At 51.6% G+C, this 18026-nt stretch overlaps 1 protein-coding gene across 1 annotated transcript in view; it reads right to left on the reverse strand.

The window, feature by feature from the left end:
• DSCAML1 (DS cell adhesion molecule like 1) overlaps window positions 1–18026 on the reverse strand; it is a 379006-nt gene that overhangs the window by 35388 nt on the left and 325592 nt on the right. Inside the window, exons 15-19 of the mRNA XM_055273293.1 lie at window positions 15463–15630; window positions 13485–13555; window positions 8520–8760; window positions 4972–5118; window positions 2271–2426 (exon numbers count right to left, since the gene is read on the reverse strand). Coding sequence (XP_055129268.1) covers window positions 2271–2426; window positions 4972–5118; window positions 8520–8760; window positions 13485–13555; window positions 15463–15630 — 783 coding nt within the window. The remainder of the gene's footprint in view (window positions 1–2270; window positions 2427–4971; window positions 5119–8519; window positions 8761–13484; window positions 13556–15462; window positions 15631–18026) is intronic.

The following is an 18026-nucleotide window of genomic DNA, read 5'->3' on the forward strand; positions in this document are numbered from 1 at the left end:
CCCCCGTAACATGGAAATAATGCCTCCCTCACAGGGCTCTTGGGCAGGGTTAAGTCATGTTATGACTGTGGTTCTGGATGAGACCTCATCTGACACTGGGTTCTTTGTGGCCTGGGCTTCCCCTTGGAGGCCCTGATGCCCCTACCTGAAGCAGTCCTCTCTTTCTTTTTTTTTTTTTCCTATTTGAGATGGTGTCTTGCTCTGTCACCCAGGCTGGAGTGTAGTGGTATGATGTCGGTTCACTGTAACTTCTGCCTCCCAGGTTCAAGTGATTCTCGTGTTTCAGCCTCCCGAGTAGCTGGGATTACAGGTGCCCACCACCACACCCGGCTAATTTTTGTATTTTTATTAAAGACGGGGTTTCCCCATGTTGTCCAGGCTGGTCTCGCACTCCTGACCTCAAGTGATCCACCCACCTCGGCATCCCAAAGTGCTAGGATTACAGGTGTGAGCCACTGCATCCGGCCTGAAGCGATCATTTCATTGCCAGCACCTTGGTAGCCATAAAGCAACTGCTATTTGCTAGTACTTGACATTTTAGATGTAGTGCTAGTACTTGATGAGGTACCGCTCTTCCCATATTATCATGAGGAAACTGGGGTTCAGGAAGGCTAAGTGACTTCCCCATGAATGCCAGGCTGGGGGCATGCACTTTCGCTGTATTTACCAGTGCCTTTTCCATGCTGCGGCGCCACCTCCAGAAGGTGAGGGGCAGTGCTTCTTTGGGCCCGGGCTCCTGCTGTGTATAACTCTGGGACGGAGGGCTGAAGGCTCCTTGCAGGGAAGGGTGATGCTCCTAGACCTCTGGGTTCCTCACAGGGCCTTGCCTTGATCAGTTAAACAGGGGGAGGTGCTTATAGCTCAGGCCTTGCATCAGAATAGGAGGCAAGAAGAAGGCTGGGGGCCCCAGGGGCTCATTTCTGGAGGCCAAAAGGTGCCTGAGTGTGGCCCTGAGGCCTCAGATAGGACCAAGCTTTAGATGCCATCTCAGCTTAGTCTCCACACTGGAGCAGGTGGCTCTGCCCAGAGCTGTCCCAGGAGGCCTTGATGGGAGGATTAATGACAGGAAAAGTAGGGCAGGCAGGTTGGTAAATATTGAATTGCTCAGAGCTTAAGGGGAGAGGGGGCCTGCTGGAGGTGGAGAGGGAGGGAGAGCTGGGAGATTAAGCTGAGCTGGGAGCTGGTCCAGTCCCCGGGCACTAGGCGACAATGGCAGCTTCTCCCCCACCACTCCCAGCCGAGTCGCTCCTTTTCAACACGTCAAACCCTTCCAGTGCCTTCAGCAAAATTGTTTGGGTAGGGTCTAGACTCTGGGTCTCCGTATCCCTTGAAAAAACTAAGGGTGAGTGGAGAGGAAGCCATCATGCCAAAGATGTCTCCCGCTTCTGTGCCTAATGTGTGCCAGTCGCTTGTCACACCTCTTCTAGTAATGGGGCACCCGGCCCAGAGCTCTCACCTATGAAACAACTAAATGATGGAGCTGGGACTGAGAGGGGAAGAAAGTGGTGGGGCTGGAGGCAGAAGCCCAGAGCTGTGTGCCGTTCATGCACCGTGCCTTCTGGACATGGCATTCCATAGGAATGGCGGCCCCTGGGGTAGTGCAGCTCTGGGCCTGGGTAGAAGCCTGGTCCTTCTCCTGGCCTGTTCCCTCCTGGGCTGACTTCATCCCAGCCTTTCCTTTTCCCCTGCCCTAACCGTGTCACTCTGTCCTTGAGTCTGGCCCCCTGTCTCTGGCTTTCCTCCAGTTCTGCCCCATGAGGAAGGGCTTTGAGATCACCCAGCTCCAAATGGAGGCACACCTCCATCCCTGCCTTGACAGTCCAGGGCCGGGACCATGCTGTGGCCTCTGTGGGGTGACCACGAAGTCCCTAATCTGTGACATACTGAGCGATGCTTCTGCTTCCCCTAGCCCCAACATCTATATCCAGAGGGAAGCAGGCTGAATCTTGCAGGGGAGCAGATGCCACAGAAAGAATGCCCATGGTGTGGGAGGAGAGGGTTTTTCCGGCCTCTGACTCAATGCTGCAGAGAGCAGGTGTGTATGTGGGGGGTGCGCGGGGGGCGGGGGGGTGCAGGGAGGTTCACAGTTGCTTATCTGCTCATGCATGAATCCTAGAGCATTTCCCTCAAGAATCCTCAAGGCTACTCTCTAACGGTTTGAAGGCCAGGAGAAAGGACAGTACACTGCTCTCACCCTGCCTCCTGGGGTGGGGCTGGGGTTAGCAGTGGGTGGCAGGGCCAGCCTGTCCCAAGGAGAGGCCTGGACTCACCGTCCTCCTTGGTCTGGATGTAGAGCACGCTGCTGCGCACGCCGTCCCCAGCCTGGGTGTAGGCCAGCACCTGGACGCTGTAGTTGGTGAACTTCTCCATGCCCCGCAGCTCCACCCGCTCCCGCGTGGTGGTGATGTTCTGCATCTCGCCCCACTCTGCCAGAGACCAGCAAACTCTGAGGGCCCAGCTCCGTCAGGCTGTGGCCCCTGCTGCTACCCCTGCTGCCTGGGCTCTGCCCACACCTACTGCACAGGCTCAGCCCTTGACTCCATGGTGGCGAGGACTAGACGGTCTTTCACCTCAAGGTACCCAGGAGCAGATGCGGGCCACCGCCCCCAGGCCACGTCTCTCTAAGGGGCCAGTGAGGGCGAGCCACAGATGCTGGCCTGGGCCCAGCCTCAGTTGACCTTGCACCAACTTCACCTTGGCATGCTCTTTAAAACACCTCTCTCTCTCCATCTCTCCAGGCAACCTTTCTCCCTCCTGCTACCCAACTCCCTTCCCATGGGAGAGCCTGGAGTGGCTCGGACCTGGATGGAGGAGGTCCCGTGCAGGAGGCACAGCTCAGCAGCCACTCTTCCTGCTGGCCAGCCTGCCTTGGGCCGCCAGACCTCCCTGGGCAGTTATCAACCTGGGGATGACGTGTGACAGGCTGAGGCTGCCTCCCCTGCCTCTGACCACTCCTGGGCCAGTGTCCTGGACTCCCAGTTGGGGTAAGGGGTTGAGTGACTCGTCTGCCTTCTCCCCACCATTAGAGACACCCAGCCATTCCCTGCACAGAAAGCCTGGGTGAGTCTGGTGGAGCCGATAGCCTCAGCCAGGAAGGGCTGGGACACTCCTGAGGCTCAGGGAGGACCCAACGTCCCGGCCTTGCAGGGACCTTCTCATAGACTCTAAAGAGGAGCTTAGGGAGAGGGTCCCATGGGGGCCAGAGTTGTAAGAGAAGGAAAAGGGACAGACTCTGGAGCCTCCCACTAGGACTGCTGGGCTTTCAGAAAGACAGGTCCAGCAACGGGCTGAGGACCAGCCTCGTAGACATGAGTTCCTGGAGACCCCCCTACCAGCACCTCGTGGATGGTCCAGGGCAGGTTAAAGGCCAAGGCAGAGGGCCTGGCCAGGGAAAGCAGCAGCTGCCGGGATCCAGAGGGCGAGAAGGCTGTGCCCAGTGTGAGAAGACTCCAGGTCAGTGCAGGAGGACCCTCAGAGGCCAGAGCAGCAGGGTCTTCCTCTCCTGGAGTCAGAAACCAGGCTGGCCTGTCCAGGACTGGAGCCAGAGAAAGGGCAGGAAGAGGGCAGCATGGTCAAGAGTCCAGCTTGTCTTTGGGGATTACTGAGGCCAATACATTCCTTAGGGGCTAAGCTGGAGAAGCCCACAGGCTTGGAAAAGAGGAAGCGAGTTCTGGAAAACAGGGAACCACCCTTTACTTGGTTCCACACAAATATGAATGTAGTGAGGTCACATTGTGAGCAGCGTGGCCTGACACTGCACAGCCAAAGAATTGGGGAGACCTTCAGAGAGTTCAACCTGAGCTAGAGCCCTCTGCTTTTTGTGGGAGAGAGTGGAAGTGGTGGTGGGGAAAGACACTTCCTACTGGCAGTGTGTCTGGGCAGAGCAGAATCTGGATGGGAGAGGGGACCGTAGTAGCGCTGCACAAATGACTGTGAGCTGGATTCCAAGGTCCTCTAGGGAAGAAGAGAGGGCCCAGGGGGCTGGGAGGCAGAAAGTGCAGGAGCTGGGTGGGGGACAAACTCATTTGAGTCCTTTGTGGTCTATTGAGATGACTAAGGCCTTCAGTGGAGCATTTCCATAGTTTGGGATGCCTGTCCTCTGACCTGTGTGAGCTACAAGCCTCCAGGTCACGTGAAGGTCTGTGTACACCAGTGGGAAGGAGCTTGGTGTGCCTGCAGGAAGCTACTCAAACCTGTTTGCACGTTCCAGGGTGAGGAAGACATTCAAAAGTTTGGGCCATCTTACTGGTTTCTCTCCATTTGCCATTCATACCCCCCCGCTCCACTGTGCACACCTCTCTGCCCTTCTCTGGATCCTGGACGGCTTGTCTGCACAGAAAACACGCCTTGCCGAGTGCCTGGCTCCAGCTGGGTTTGGCTGAGGGAGGCTGTCCCTGGGTTTTGGTAGCCCTGCTTTCCTCCCTTTCCCCCTTGGCCTTAGGCGCTGATGGCTTCCTGCTAATGCTGGTCCCAGATGCCCACCTCCCTCCTCAGTCCCTTCATTAAACTCTTTGATCGCCCCATTTGAGTGTACCGACTATTCGCCACCAGTCCCTGACTCACATAGCCATAAAGACCTAATATCAACACGTGAAACTAGCAAAGCCAATCTGCCCCTATCATGCCCCCAACACTTCCCCAAACACACACTGTTGTCCAGGAGTAGCTGGGTGTTTCCTTCCCACCCCTCACCAGAGATGCCACCCTGCGTACCACCCCCCCACCTTGCTCCTGGCTCTGACCCCAGTTGAACACAGAGGTGTTCAAGTGAATCCCGAGCCCCTTTCTCACTATCCCCTGGCCCCTATAGCCATTATCGCCCCTTGTGGTCTCCCCGTGTGGAGAAGAGGGGGCTGCACTTCTTCTTGCCATGCCGTGGGAGGATGCTCAGCTCTAACTATGCCTGGAAGCGGACCCCACTAACCCTGCGCCCCTCCCCTGAGTCCCAGCCATCAGTCCCAGCAGACTCACCCCCATCAACGTAGAGGGACCAGAAGATGACCCGATAGCCTTTGAGGACGCCATTGAGGGTGCTGCGCGGGGGCTCCGACCAGGAGATGACAGCCACGTCAGAAGTGATGGACAGGGCCCGGACGTTCTCAGGGGGCTGGCTGGGCACTGTAGGGGGTAGGGGGAGAACCAAGGGTCCAGTCAGTCGTGGATGTGAGTGACAGCACAGCAGTTGTGTCCCAGGCTGGGTCCCACGGTCCAACCAGAGGAGCGTCCAGTTAGACAAGTTGGGGGACCTCCTGACTCGAGGGTCCTGATTGTTGGGGCAGAGAGGCCGGGAAGTGAACCGAGTTTCCTTTCCTGGAGATTGGGGCAGACAGAAATCTTTACAGACTTGGTTCCTTGGTCCCCGGGTAGCACATTCCTGGTGTGGTTAAATCCTGGGGAAGAAGGTGATGAACTTTGGGCACAAGCCCCTGGGAATTCCCCAGCGGGCCTCAGCCCGGGCAAATCCTGCTGTGATGAACGTGACAGACCTGGAAGGCCACCAAGCAAGCCCTGGAGGTGTCTGCAATGCATCACCTCATCTGATGGCTGCCAGCCCCTCTGTGTCATGTAACCGGGGGTCTGGGCCAAGGCCTGGTTTTAGGGACTCCTGTGTCCTTGTTCCAAGCTGAAGGGAAGGCAAAGAAGGGAAAAGGACTTCAGCTAACCCTGGTGCAGGAGAGGAGCTTCCACCTGGACCTTGGGACCTCTGGGACCATTAAACCTTCGCTCGTGCCCTTGTACTCGAACATACCAAAAGGCCTGGGGTGATGGGAAAACACTCTGAGACCAGCTTAGGTGCTTCTCCCACCGGTCACACTCTCCCTCTGAGAGCCACCTTTGAGTTTAAGCTGAGGTTCACCCTGGGCGCGGTGCAGCCTGCCCCTCCTGAGATGACAGGCCTCCGAAACCCCACGCCCCACGATCCACCTCAGCTCGGGGGACCTCTGGTGGCACTTCCTGCTGGCATCCGAGGGCCAGGGACAAAGCGCAAGACGGAGTCTGCTTTGCTCCGAGTGGGAGAAAGGAGGCACAGGCTGGCTGGAAGGTAGTTAGATCCTATTGCCCCACAAGAGGCAACTCTAATTTTTATGAGCATTTAAATGATAATACATCATCCTAACGATCCTCTTTGAGAATGATTATTGTTTCATATTACTTAGGTGTAAAAATATAAGCACCATGTAATTAGGGACCCAGTGTAATAAACTAATACAGATCGCCCGTTCGAACAAAATGAAGGTAATATAATTATGGAAAAGACACTATTGCTAAAGCAGGGGCCCTTGAATACCCCAGGAGGAGTGCTAATATTGCCAGGAAACGATCAGGATCTGACAGGCTAACGAGGGCCTTAATTAAGTATGAAAAACTGCTGAGCAAATGCTGCTGGAAACTTTCTTCTCCCCTCTCCTCCTTTGTTTTGAAAATGACTCCACAGCCCATGCTGATCTCTCCCTGTTGGAAATTCCAGGGGCCCCCCACGAGGCAAGGGTGGTGGTGTTTGGACAGAGGCCAGAGGCAGGCCTGGCGTGGCCCAGGCGGTGCATGGGAGCTTAGCGTTAGCTGGGGCAGGCTGGCCTCGGCTTGGGACGGCTGTTCCCTGGACACACGTTCCTAAAGGCTCCTGCATCTGCATCACTTGTTCCTGCATCCAGCCTTGCTCCCAAGCAAAAGGGAGGCACAAGATGAAGCAGGAAGGGTATGGGATTCACGGATTTTGATCCAGACTGTTGTTTTCTGGATAGATGGTTCTGGATGGGTTAATCTCCTTGAGCCTTGGCCTCCCTTCATGGATAATGGTGCGACTCTTGGTGCTATGATTCCCAAAGGTGCTCCCTGGACAAGCAGCATTACCTGGGAACTTATTAGAAATAATACATCCTTTTTTTTTTTTTCTTTAGAGATGGGGTCTTGCTCTATTGCCCATATTGGACACCCGGCTTAGAAATGAACGTTCTTGGCCCCCACCTCAGACCTGCTGAAGCAGAAGCTCTGGGGGGTGGAGCCCAGTAACCTGCATTTCCCAGACCTCCAGGAGGTCTGCTTTGTGCTCAGGGCTGAGAACCATGTGTTAGGGCACTGCTCAAATGAACCCTCTTGGCACTAAGAGGAGACAAGCTGATCTTCCTCAACCCAGCCAGGCCCGAGGCCAGCATCTCAGGGTGGGAGGGATGGAGAGGGATAGCGAGGGCCGTGGGCTGAGGACTTGGTTGTGGTGCAGCTCTCCTCCCTGCCCCTGGACTTCTCTGCCATGTGCCTCTTTCCTTCTTTCAGTTCGCCCCTCTTCTCAGGTGCTCAGTGCTCTGGGGCTATTGAAGTCAGCCCCATCTTAAAGCCCAGCCTTTGCCCCAGAATCATGAAATGAGAATCTCTGGGGTTGAAGCCTGGCATCAGTATTTTGAAAGTTCCCCAGATAATGCCAACTGGTGGCCAGCGTTAGGAACCATTGGTATGAGCGAATCTACTTTCAGGTGTTTCTGACCTAATGTGTCCCCCCAACCCCAGGGTGCTGCATTTTCAGAGAGGAAGAGCTAGGAGGAGGGCATTGCTTCCTCTAAAGGAATGGCTCTCTGGTGGTGAAATGCTTGGTCTCCTGATGGGAATGGGGAAATGGCATTCTGCCCTCCGGACTATTGGTTTCACTCTGTTGGGGCGGGGTGGGCAGGCTGTGACCCTGCCTGAGACTAAAGGGGGGCTTTAGTCTCAGACCCTAGTTTTGGGTTGGGGCATCAAGAAGGAAGCTTGGAAGAATGCTCTGCTGCTTCTTTATTCTGCTCTTTAGGGGACAGAGGTCAGCCTGGCCCCTTCTCTGGGAGCATCAAGGGCCATGTCCTTTTTCTCAACCTGGTACAGGCTCAGGTACCAGCTGGCATCTTCTCTGTGCTTGGAGAGCAGGCATGTTCCTGCTTCCTCCTAACCCTCTCCTCCTAGGGAGACTGGGCCCTTCGATGTGCTAATCAGAGTGTGGGGTTCTCGCCAGTCATCGAAGAATGAAGACTTAAAAAGCTGAGCTCTAAATCCTCTGCCGCATGCACGTTAGGATTTCTTAACTCCTCAGCCTCATCTCAGGTAGATGATGGACAGGTTCCAGACTAGAACACAAAGGTGATTTGGCTCCTGCCCTTTTTCCAAGAAATTGCAAAGGAGGAGAAATAGGACCCAGGTGTAGAGAGAAGAGAGAGGGGTTAGGGTGCCAGGAAGAAGGAGGAAGGCCGAGGGAGAAGCGTGGATGGGGAGACAGGTGGACAGACAAGTGCTCAGACAGGCCAACAGGTCAATAGAGACCAGATGAGCAGAGCATCGGTCAAAAGGAAGGAGAGGCCCGATATGCTGAATGGCCCATGCATCTCTCGAGGAGCCAATGGACAAGAGGAGATGGCGGGTATGCAGGGAGCCTGCGTGGACCACAGGACCAAGATGGGGCCCAGGGGCAAACAGAGGGACCCACAAGCCCTCTCTGGCAGCTTTGGCTCTGCCCATGGCAGGAATCTGTGCCCACTCCCCTCTGCTGGGGCCCTCACCATCCTCCAGAGTGGTGGCATTGATCTCGCTGGATGAGGGCCCCGTGCCAGCCCGATTGAAGGCCTGGACCACCACCCCATACTGGGCGAACTTCTTGAGGTTGTCCAGGGTGTAGACCTCGCTGTCCCCCGTGGCCTTCATCTCCACGATGCTGTACTGCCCGTTGCTGCCGGGGCTGTTCTCTCTGTAGCCAATCTGGTAGCCCCGGATGACACCGTTCTGCAGCTCCTTCTTGGGTGCCTGTGAGCATGGGGAAGGGGTGGGGACAAAGAAATGGCGACACACTGAGATGATGCTCTTAAAACCAAAGTCAGATCATGTCACTCCTCTGCCCCACCCCTTCAAAGGCTCCCATCTCACTCAGAATGAAAGCCAAAGTCCTTACAATGGCTACACTGCCCTGTGTGACCCGACCTCCCATTACCTCTCAGATCCTCTCCTGTGCCCCTCGCTTCCTGCGCCCCAGCACTCTGGCCTCTTTGGCCACATCCCCATCTCAGGGGAAACACTCTTCCCCTCTGCTGTGTCCTTGCCAAAATGCCTCTTCTGAACGAGGCCTTCCTTAACTCCTTATGTAAGACAGCTCCCTGCCTCTCTCTGGCACTCCTTATTTTTCTTCCCGGTTTATTTTCCTCCACAGCACTTAGCATCATCTGACAGTCTATAAATTTCACTTATGCATTAGTGAAATTTGCCTGTCTGCTTGTGTTAGAACAGAAGCACTGTGAGGACGCTTTGTTACTGTCGCACTCTCCATGTCTAGAATGGTGCCTGGCATACTATGGGCCCTCAATACATACTGAACGAACGAATGAATGAATGAATGAATGAATGAATAGGGATATCATCTGGCATGGGTTCAGGGGCCTGGGGAAAATAGAACAGCAGACAAAAAGTAATCAGATGGAGAGGGAGGTGAGCAATTAGTTTGAATAAAAAGAAAGAGTCCCAAGATACCACTTCACATCCATTAGGACGGCTCTTATAACAATAATGGAAAATAAGTGGTAGGGAGGATGGAGAAATGGGAACCCTGTACATTGCTGGTGGGAATGGAAAGGGGCGCCGCTACCATGGAAAAGAGTTTGGCAGTTCCTCAAAAAGCTAAATAGAATTACCATACCATCCAGCAATTCCATTCCTAGGGTTTATGCCCAAAATAATTGAAAACAGGGATTCAGAGAGATACTTGTACACTCATGTTCAAAGCAGCATTATTCAGAATAGCCAGAAGGTGGAAGCAACTCAAGTGTTCACCAGGAGATGAGTGGAGAAGCAGAATGTGATAGTGCAATACAATGGGATAGTATGCAGCCATGAAGGGGAGAAAACACTGACACCCGTCACAACGTGGATGAACCTTGAAGACACCGCACTAAGAGAAACAGGCCAGACACAAAAGGACAAAAGCTATTGTCTGATTCCACTTAGGAGGCACTTAGAATAGTCAAAATCAGAGAGAAGAAAATAGAGAGGCTGGGTACGGTGGCTCATGCCTGTAATCTCAGCACTTTGGGAGGCTGAGGTGGGTGGATCAGTTGAGTCAGGAGTTCGAGACCAGTCTGGCCAACATGGTGAAACCCCAATTCTACTAAAAATGCAAAAAATTAGCTGGGTGTGGTAGCACACGCCTGTAGTTCCAGCTACTCAGGAGGCTGAGGCAGGAGAATCGCTTGAACCCAGGAGGCAGAGGTTGGAGTGAGCCAAGATAGACAGAGTGAGACTGTCTCAACAAAAGGGGGGTGGAATAGACCTTTCAAGGGGAGCTCATGGTTCATGGGTACAGAATTTCAGTTTGAGAGGATGAAAAAGTTCTGGAAGTGCTAGTGGCGATGGTTACACAACATTGTGAATGTGCTTTACTGCTACTGAGCTGCACGCTTAAACATGGTTCAAATGGTAAATTTTACGTTATATGTATTTCATTAAAACTAAAGAAAAAAGATCCCTGACTTTCACCTGGGTGCAGCCCCTCTGGGAATGCTCAGGCTGCATTGCCCCAGACACCATGGCCAGGGATTGGGGAATGGTGAAGGCTGAGGCCCGAATGAGCCCTGGATGGAGGCACAGAGATGGCAAGGACTTGGAGGTTAGAAGGGGGCTGGTGGGAATGAAGACTGAGCCTAGTCAGCCAGGCGAATGGAGAAACTCCACTGGCATCGGTCTGGGGCTGGAAAACACTCTCACCCCAGGCTCGAACCCTGATACACACCCAGCCAGGTGTGCGGATGCATGAGCGTGCACACGCACACACCCCCCAATATGTCCATTCACACCCAGAACCAGGAACACATATCCAGACCCATCAAAGCAAACATCTTAATCCAAACCCCCACTCCCGACCAGATACATTTAGATCCACAAATAGAACCTGGCTCCTTTAATGCCCGGGCCTGCCCATCTATAAATTGAGACAGAACACCCACCCCAGCGCATTTGAAAACAGCTTGAATTGGGGTTTTAAAGACAATGAAGTTAATTTAAAAGCCCACCTTTTATTGTACTAAAAAATAGTGAGATAAAAACAAGTCAGTAAAACAGCCCTACTATTTTTTTCTAGTGAATGAATGTTTTAAAGGAACTGCATTTTTAAGCTCACGGTTAATAAAACGAAGTTTTTAATTTAACATAATTGTTTTGAACTCACTAAATAGGTGTGTGTCTGTGTGTGTGTGATTAATTGACTTGACTCTTTGTTGCTGCTTGAATGTTTCTCTCTGCACTTGGGCAGTTCTTGCTGGTCTGTAAGTGGACACATTTTTACATTTGGGTGTTGTATCTACACATGTATGTCTATGCACACACACACACACACACACAAAGACATCCATTATATATATAAATTTATCTTCAAGAGCCTGAGACCTTCCTCTTCCCATCGACCCCCATTCTCACGTTTCTTGTACGTATATCTAGACTGACACACATTGAATATCATTATACTATGCCACAGATTGCCTACATGCCCAGAGCTACGTATACCATGATATATACCTGCACACGTGACCACATCCACATATACTGACAGGCCTCAGACAGGCATGCAGGCATGCCCCAATCCATCCATCCAGATAGATTCACATATTTATACAGATCTTCACAGATCCTTCCTGCCTCCTTCCTCTCTCTTTTTTTCTCTCCTTCTCTGTCTCTTCTTTCTCCTCCTCTGTCCCCCGCCTCTCCAAACAGCCACAGTCAGGATTTAAATCAATCTTAACAATATTTCTCTGAAGCATTAAGAAATCAATAGGGCTGATTGCAAATTTATGTCATAAAGCAGGGGCGATCCATCTTGTGGAAAGGGTCTTAAAATGAAGTGACTTATCTTCAAGTGAATCTTTATTTTTCATTAATCTATTTCTCAATGTTAAAAAAAAATCCCTTGAGAAGTCAGCCCAAAATTTATTGACCAGCTGGTTCATTCTGAAGTTCTAACTTTCTAATCAATTTTATTTTTCATTATGAGACTTTGGAGAAATAAATCTGATTCTAAATTTTTATCGACCTGTGGGTCAGAGCTTTGTAGCCCGACGTTTCAGTATTTTACATATTTATTCATCCCTGCCCCCACCTCCTGGCTGCCTTGGAGTATTTCTGGGATACAGGTCCACAGCCAGGACGCAGCCAAGAGTTTGGGATTGGATGCCGGGCCTCACCCCACTTTCTGAGGAGAGCCCCGGAACCCAGATCTGAATCTGGAGAGGAACCCTGGCTCCAGGTATCCACTAGGTGGGCTGCCCCCAGGAAGCACCAACTGCCCAGCCCTACCTCGCTTTCCTCTTGGTCATGCCTCTGGGAGGGGAGGAACCAGGCTGCTGCTATGTGTGTGCGTGTGAGTGTGCGTGCACATGGTCTTAGGAAAAATATCACTAGGTCCTTCTGAATCTCATTCTCAAGTCTACCTTTCTAAAGAGCCCAGAGGGACTCAAGCACCTGGGCTTTTCCTATCAGGAGGAGAGTCAGAAAGTCACCGTGGACAATTGGTCCCTCATGAAGACAGGCAGCCCCTGAGCCCCACTGTTGAGGTGGGAAAGCTCCAGGAAGAACACAGAAGGCCCTGAGAATGCTCTCTGATCCAGAGCCCTGTGCAGTGGCTGTGGAGGGAAGACTGGCTGGGGCTGCAGACTCTGTGTTGCAGTCTGAACTCTGTCTCTGCTAGCCAGGCCACCTCACATCTCGTCTCCGTGGCCTCCTCTGGTGGAAGGGGATAAAAGTGCCTTCTCTTGCTGTTTCCCAGGAATGAGGAGAGGGTCAGATAAGTTGGTAAAGAGAAAGCACTTGGAGACTGGAGGATGCAGTGAAACAGGAAGCCCCTAGATCGCCAGCCCTTCTATGCCCGTGGAGGGGTTTGGTGGTAGGGCCAGAAGATGCCCAGGGAAGCATTTCCGAGTCCTGCTCAGGTCATTCTGTTCTGTTTCCCTGCTCAGCTGTGGAATCTCCCCTAAAATTTTCCTTAAGTGACAGATGCTTCAGTCACCCCCTATATTTTACAGGTCTTTGCCCTTAGAAATGGCTATATCACAGAGTGGTCTCTTTTCTCTACAGTTTCTCCACCCTCAGAGGTAGGGAAGGCAGTTGTTTTCATGCTGATGTTAGAGAGGAGGAACTTGGCACAAAATCAAATCTACTTCCAACCTTATTACAACATGCGGGGTTTGGAGGATGGGCCAGCACTGCCGAGGAACCATCTTCCCTCCTTGGCACTGCAAGTTTTTCATTCCACCCCAGGCAGAGCCTCCATCAGAGAATCAGGGAGGAGAGGGAAGTGGGGATTATTGTGCTGGGGGGACCTGCCTTTGCCTCCCTGTCCTTCCACCTCTCAAATCTCACTAGGTTTAGTGACAAAACAGACATGGGCATCATATAAGACTAGAGACTAGCAAGCCTGCTGGGAGCTTCCGTCCTGGATTGAGGAGAGAGGAGGCAAGCAGACATTCCAGGGGAGATGCCTTAGACACACTTACCTTCCAGGTCACCTGGATGCTCTGTGAGGTCACTGGCTGCAAGGTAACATCCATGGGGGGTCCATCAGGAGCTGAGCAGGGTAGCGGGGAGGAGAAACCTTACAAGTCAATACTTGGAAGAGGAAGGGGTTCTATGTTCCCACTCCCACCCTCCTGAGCTGGAGGGCTCCTGGGGAGAAGACTAAGCTCAGATGCAGATAGCAGAGAACTTTTGTTTGAGTTCCCCTGAAAGTATCATAGGGTTTCAATTTCCTCTTCATTCTCCATAATTTGCTGAAAATATAGCAAACAATGGTAAGATACTACTGTACATCCAGTAGGATGGCAAACGTTTTTAAAAATTGAAGAGTATGAAGCGTCTACTTCATACAAGAATGTCTAGGCTGGGTGTGGTGGCTCACACCTGTAATCCCAGCACTTTGGGAGGCTGAGGCGGGCGGATCACAAGGTCAGGAGATTGAGCCCATCCTGGCTAACATGGTGAAACCCCGTCTCTACTAAAAATACAAAAAATTAGCCGGGCAAGGGACCCAGGGTGGGCGCCTATAGTCCTAGCTGCTCGGGAGGCTGAGGCAGGAGAGTGGCGTGAACCTGGGAGGTGGAGGTTGCAGTGAGCAACTCTTGTCCTCTGATCATGGGAGAGAAAATTGGCACAACACTTTAGAAAACATTCCAGCATTTTTTGTTAAAGGTAGAAGTATTTGCCTGTTCGATGACTCTCTAATTCTACAACTGGTTATATCGCCTAGAGAAACTCATGAACCGGTACACTAGCATACAAGAATGCTTATAGCAGTATTTTTGTAATAGCTCCAAGCTACAAACAACCTAAATGTCCATCTACAGTAGAATGGACAAATCCACTGTGGTATAGTCCTATAATGGAGTACTATACAGCACTGAAAAAGCATAAATGATATAGCTATGCTAATGACATGAATGAAGCTTGCAAAAGTAATATTGATTAAAACAAGGAAGACACAGAAGAATATATGAATTATGATGTCATGAATACATTCTACTGGAAAATAGGGAAAACTAAATTATACATTTTATTGCATATACATTGTGGTGACAGTACAAAAAAGAAAAGAATGAAAATTAGTATCACAAAAGTCAGGATATTGATTACTTCAAGGGAAGGGGTGATGTTATGACCAGAAAGGAGTACATGGCGGACTTCTGCCATGCTGGCTACTTGATAATGAGTGTTGGTTATACTCATTGTTTACCTTATGCTTGTTTATAAAACTGCACATATATGTCATGTGTATTTTTCTGCATTTTTTTTTTTTGAGATGGAGTCTTGCTCTGTCCCCCAGGCTGGAGTGCAGTGGTGCGATCTTGGCCCACTGCAAGCTCTGCCTTCCAGGTTCAAGCGATTCTCCTGCCTCAGCCTCCTGATTAGTTGGAATTACAGGCATGCGCCACCGCGCCTGGCTAATTTTTGTATTTTTAGTAGAGACAGGGTTTCGCCAAGTTGCCCGGGCTGGTCTCGTACTCCTGACCTCAGGTGATCCACCGTCCTCAGCCTCCCAAAGTGCTGTGATTACAGGCATAAGCCAACACCCTCGGCCTTTTCTGCATTATTTTGTATTACATGATAACAAAAGAAAACATAGCAAGAGAAATCTTGTTTAAACTTTCAAGAAAACTCTATGATGAGGGTCATAGAAAATGATCCAGGCCCTAGTACCCTATCTTTTGCAGATAGATCTTTCCAGATGCTGGGGCCAGGGGAGTGGGGCAGAACCACAGATAGCTCCCCCAAACCCAGTGTCTAGAACCTAGCTTGGCAAAGGGTCAAACAGAGGAGCCTCCAGTGATCCAGAGGTAGACACAAACATCTGTTAGGATGCTTTTCCCCACCCCACCCCCTCTAACTGCAAGCTCATTGCCAATGAACAGGATCACTGTAGGCCCCCGGTGGCCCTGATCCCCGAGGCCACGGGCAAGGCAGGCTGGGCGAGGTGCTCACCGGCCTCCTCCGTGCTGACGGTGAGCTCCTTGCTCGGTTCACTGCGGCCGATCTTGTTGAAGGAGTACATGCGGATGCTGTACACCGATGCCGGGTGCAGGTCCACGATGTTGGCCTGGTTGATGGTGGGGGAGATGTTGCGTGTGGACTGCTTGAAGTCCCAGGAATCTGGAGAGAAGACACCTGTGTCAAAGCACGGCCAGGCAAACTCCAGGACCCCTTCCCAGCCTGAAGTACCAGCACAGCACAGTTGGATGCCCGAGGGGTCCACCTCACACAGACTGCAGAGAGGGCACAGGCCTGAACAACTTCATAGACGGTGCAAGGGGTTTGTCCCATGCAGCTCCAGCTTGGGAGAAGCCTGACTGTCCTCTGCTACTGGCCAGCCTGTAAGCTCAAACTTCAGGCAGAGGTCGGACGAGACGTTCCCCAAGGTCCCTGCCAAGATCACCATCTGTTTGCTATCCCTGAGGGTCTGACTGGCCAGTGCCCTTCTTCCTGGGTCTCTCCTCACATCAGTGACCTGGTCTAACAGTGAGACACCCCATTTACCCGGTGGCCCCCATGCAAAGTGGGAGGCTAAGTCTCCTCTCCCTTTCTCCTTTTGTGTGTGCTTCTGTATTTCTTTTCCTTGTGCACTTGTGAGGTGATGAACTTGAGTGTTATATGTCAGGGTTGAGGGGGACAGGCCAAGTACCAGAGTCCCCAGCCCAAACCCCACTCTCTTTCCTTCATCGACAGGGGGATGGTTTCAGAGTCATTACGGTTAGGGGCCACCAAAGAGATTAACATGTTCACGATTTATCCAGGGAGACTGGTAGTCTATCTCAGGGCTGATGTTTAGCAAAATTGTAGGAGGTGGAAAGTACCAGATAAATACCATTCAGGTGTGACCAAACAGTGCCTAGACCCATACTGTGACGATGAACACCCTGCATCTCCAGAGGAATCCAGTCATTTGTTCAATATATTTTTGCTGCGCACCTATTAGGGGTCTCCAGAGGAAACGGGAAGGGGTTGCAATTAAAAATGCCTCAGCTAGGACCTTCCACACCCGGGATTCTTAACCAAAAAACTGTTTTGGCACCTTACTTGGAAAAGAAAAAAAGGCAAATCACAAGGAAACAAGCTGACAGTAGGGCTGAAAAATGTTCCCAGGGCAAGTCCAGGTGTCACTATTCCGTCTAATTTTCTGCCTTTAAATCCACAGTAGGGTATTGTGAAAAATTCTCCGTAGAAAAGATTAAGTTGTATCACCACAGTTTAAATCCTAAATCAGGAAAGGAGGCTAGCACATTCTAGAAAGACTAAAAAAAATTTTTTTTGGTTAAAACTAATGCCGGATAGGCCAGGCACAGTGGCTCACGCCTGTAATCCCAGTACTTTGGGAGGCCAAGGCGGGTGGATCATTTGAGGTCAGGAGTTTGAGACCAGCTGGGACAATATGGTGAAACCGTGTCTGTACTAAAAATACAAAAATTAGCCGGGCGTGGTGGTGGGTGCCTGTAGTCCCAGCTACTCGGGAGGCTGAGACAGGAGAATTGCTTGAACCCGGGAGGCGGAGGTTGCAGTGAGCCAAGATCATGCCACTGCACTCCAGCCTGGGCAACAGAGCGAGACTCCATCTCAAAAATGAAAAAAAAAACAAGAAAACAAAAAAATCTAATGCCAGAAAAATCAGGAGAATTGGTTCACCAGAAGACACTGCCCCAGGCCTCCAATTTCTGGTTAGTTGAGATCTTGATGGTTTGCAAAACACCACTTATAGCTGCTCAGGCTTAGCATCTGTGAAGGGCACCGGCCCAGCTCCCCATCTGTAGTTTTGCATGTAATTCTTTGGTTTCACGAGCCAGAGAAACAAAATGGCAGGCTGTTGGTGCTCAAAAACACATTATTTTCTCTTTGTATTTTAAAACACCCTAACCATGGGAGGGTCACTTTGTGGCTGGCAGGTTAAGCTGGAATTGCAAATATGCAGGCTCCTACCTGCTGTGGGCACTTGCTTGTGGGTTTGGGACAGAACAGGCTAGTCATGTGGAGGCAGGTGCTCCCTTCTCTCTGTGGCATCCTGGGAGCTGGCGCCAGCTCATAAGTCACATCTGATGTGCCCATGTTTATAGGAGAGGGAGAGGGAGCACAAGTCAGTGCATTCATTTTTGATGAGTGCAGGCAGAGGGAGGAGACAGGGGCGGTGTGTCTGGAGAAGAGGCACTAATATTTACCAAGCACCTGCAGTGTGCCAGGTGCAGCGCTGGGCAATTTAAATGCTCACCATTTACTCCTCACATCCTCCTGCGACATCAGTGCTCCCTCTCCACAGCAGAGGTGACCTTCGCGGCACCAAACCCAATTTCCCTCCTGGCTCTTGGGTGTATTCAACACTTGGACCTCTCTCCCTTCTTCAGGAAACACCCCCCACCCCACCTCGGCTCCCTAATAAAACACTCTCTGGCCTTTTGCTTATCTCTTGGGCCAGCTTCTCTCTGTCTCTGTGCAGGTGCATCCTCCTCTACCCTACGAGGAATGGTTCGAGTTCATCAAGGCTCCACCCGAGGCTTCCTTCT

This window comes from Symphalangus syndactylus, chromosome 3, assembly GCF_028878055.3.
Source record: "Symphalangus syndactylus isolate Jambi chromosome 3, NHGRI_mSymSyn1-v2.1_pri, whole genome shotgun sequence".
Classification (NCBI taxonomy): Eukaryota; Metazoa; Chordata; class Mammalia; order Primates; family Hylobatidae; genus Symphalangus; species Symphalangus syndactylus.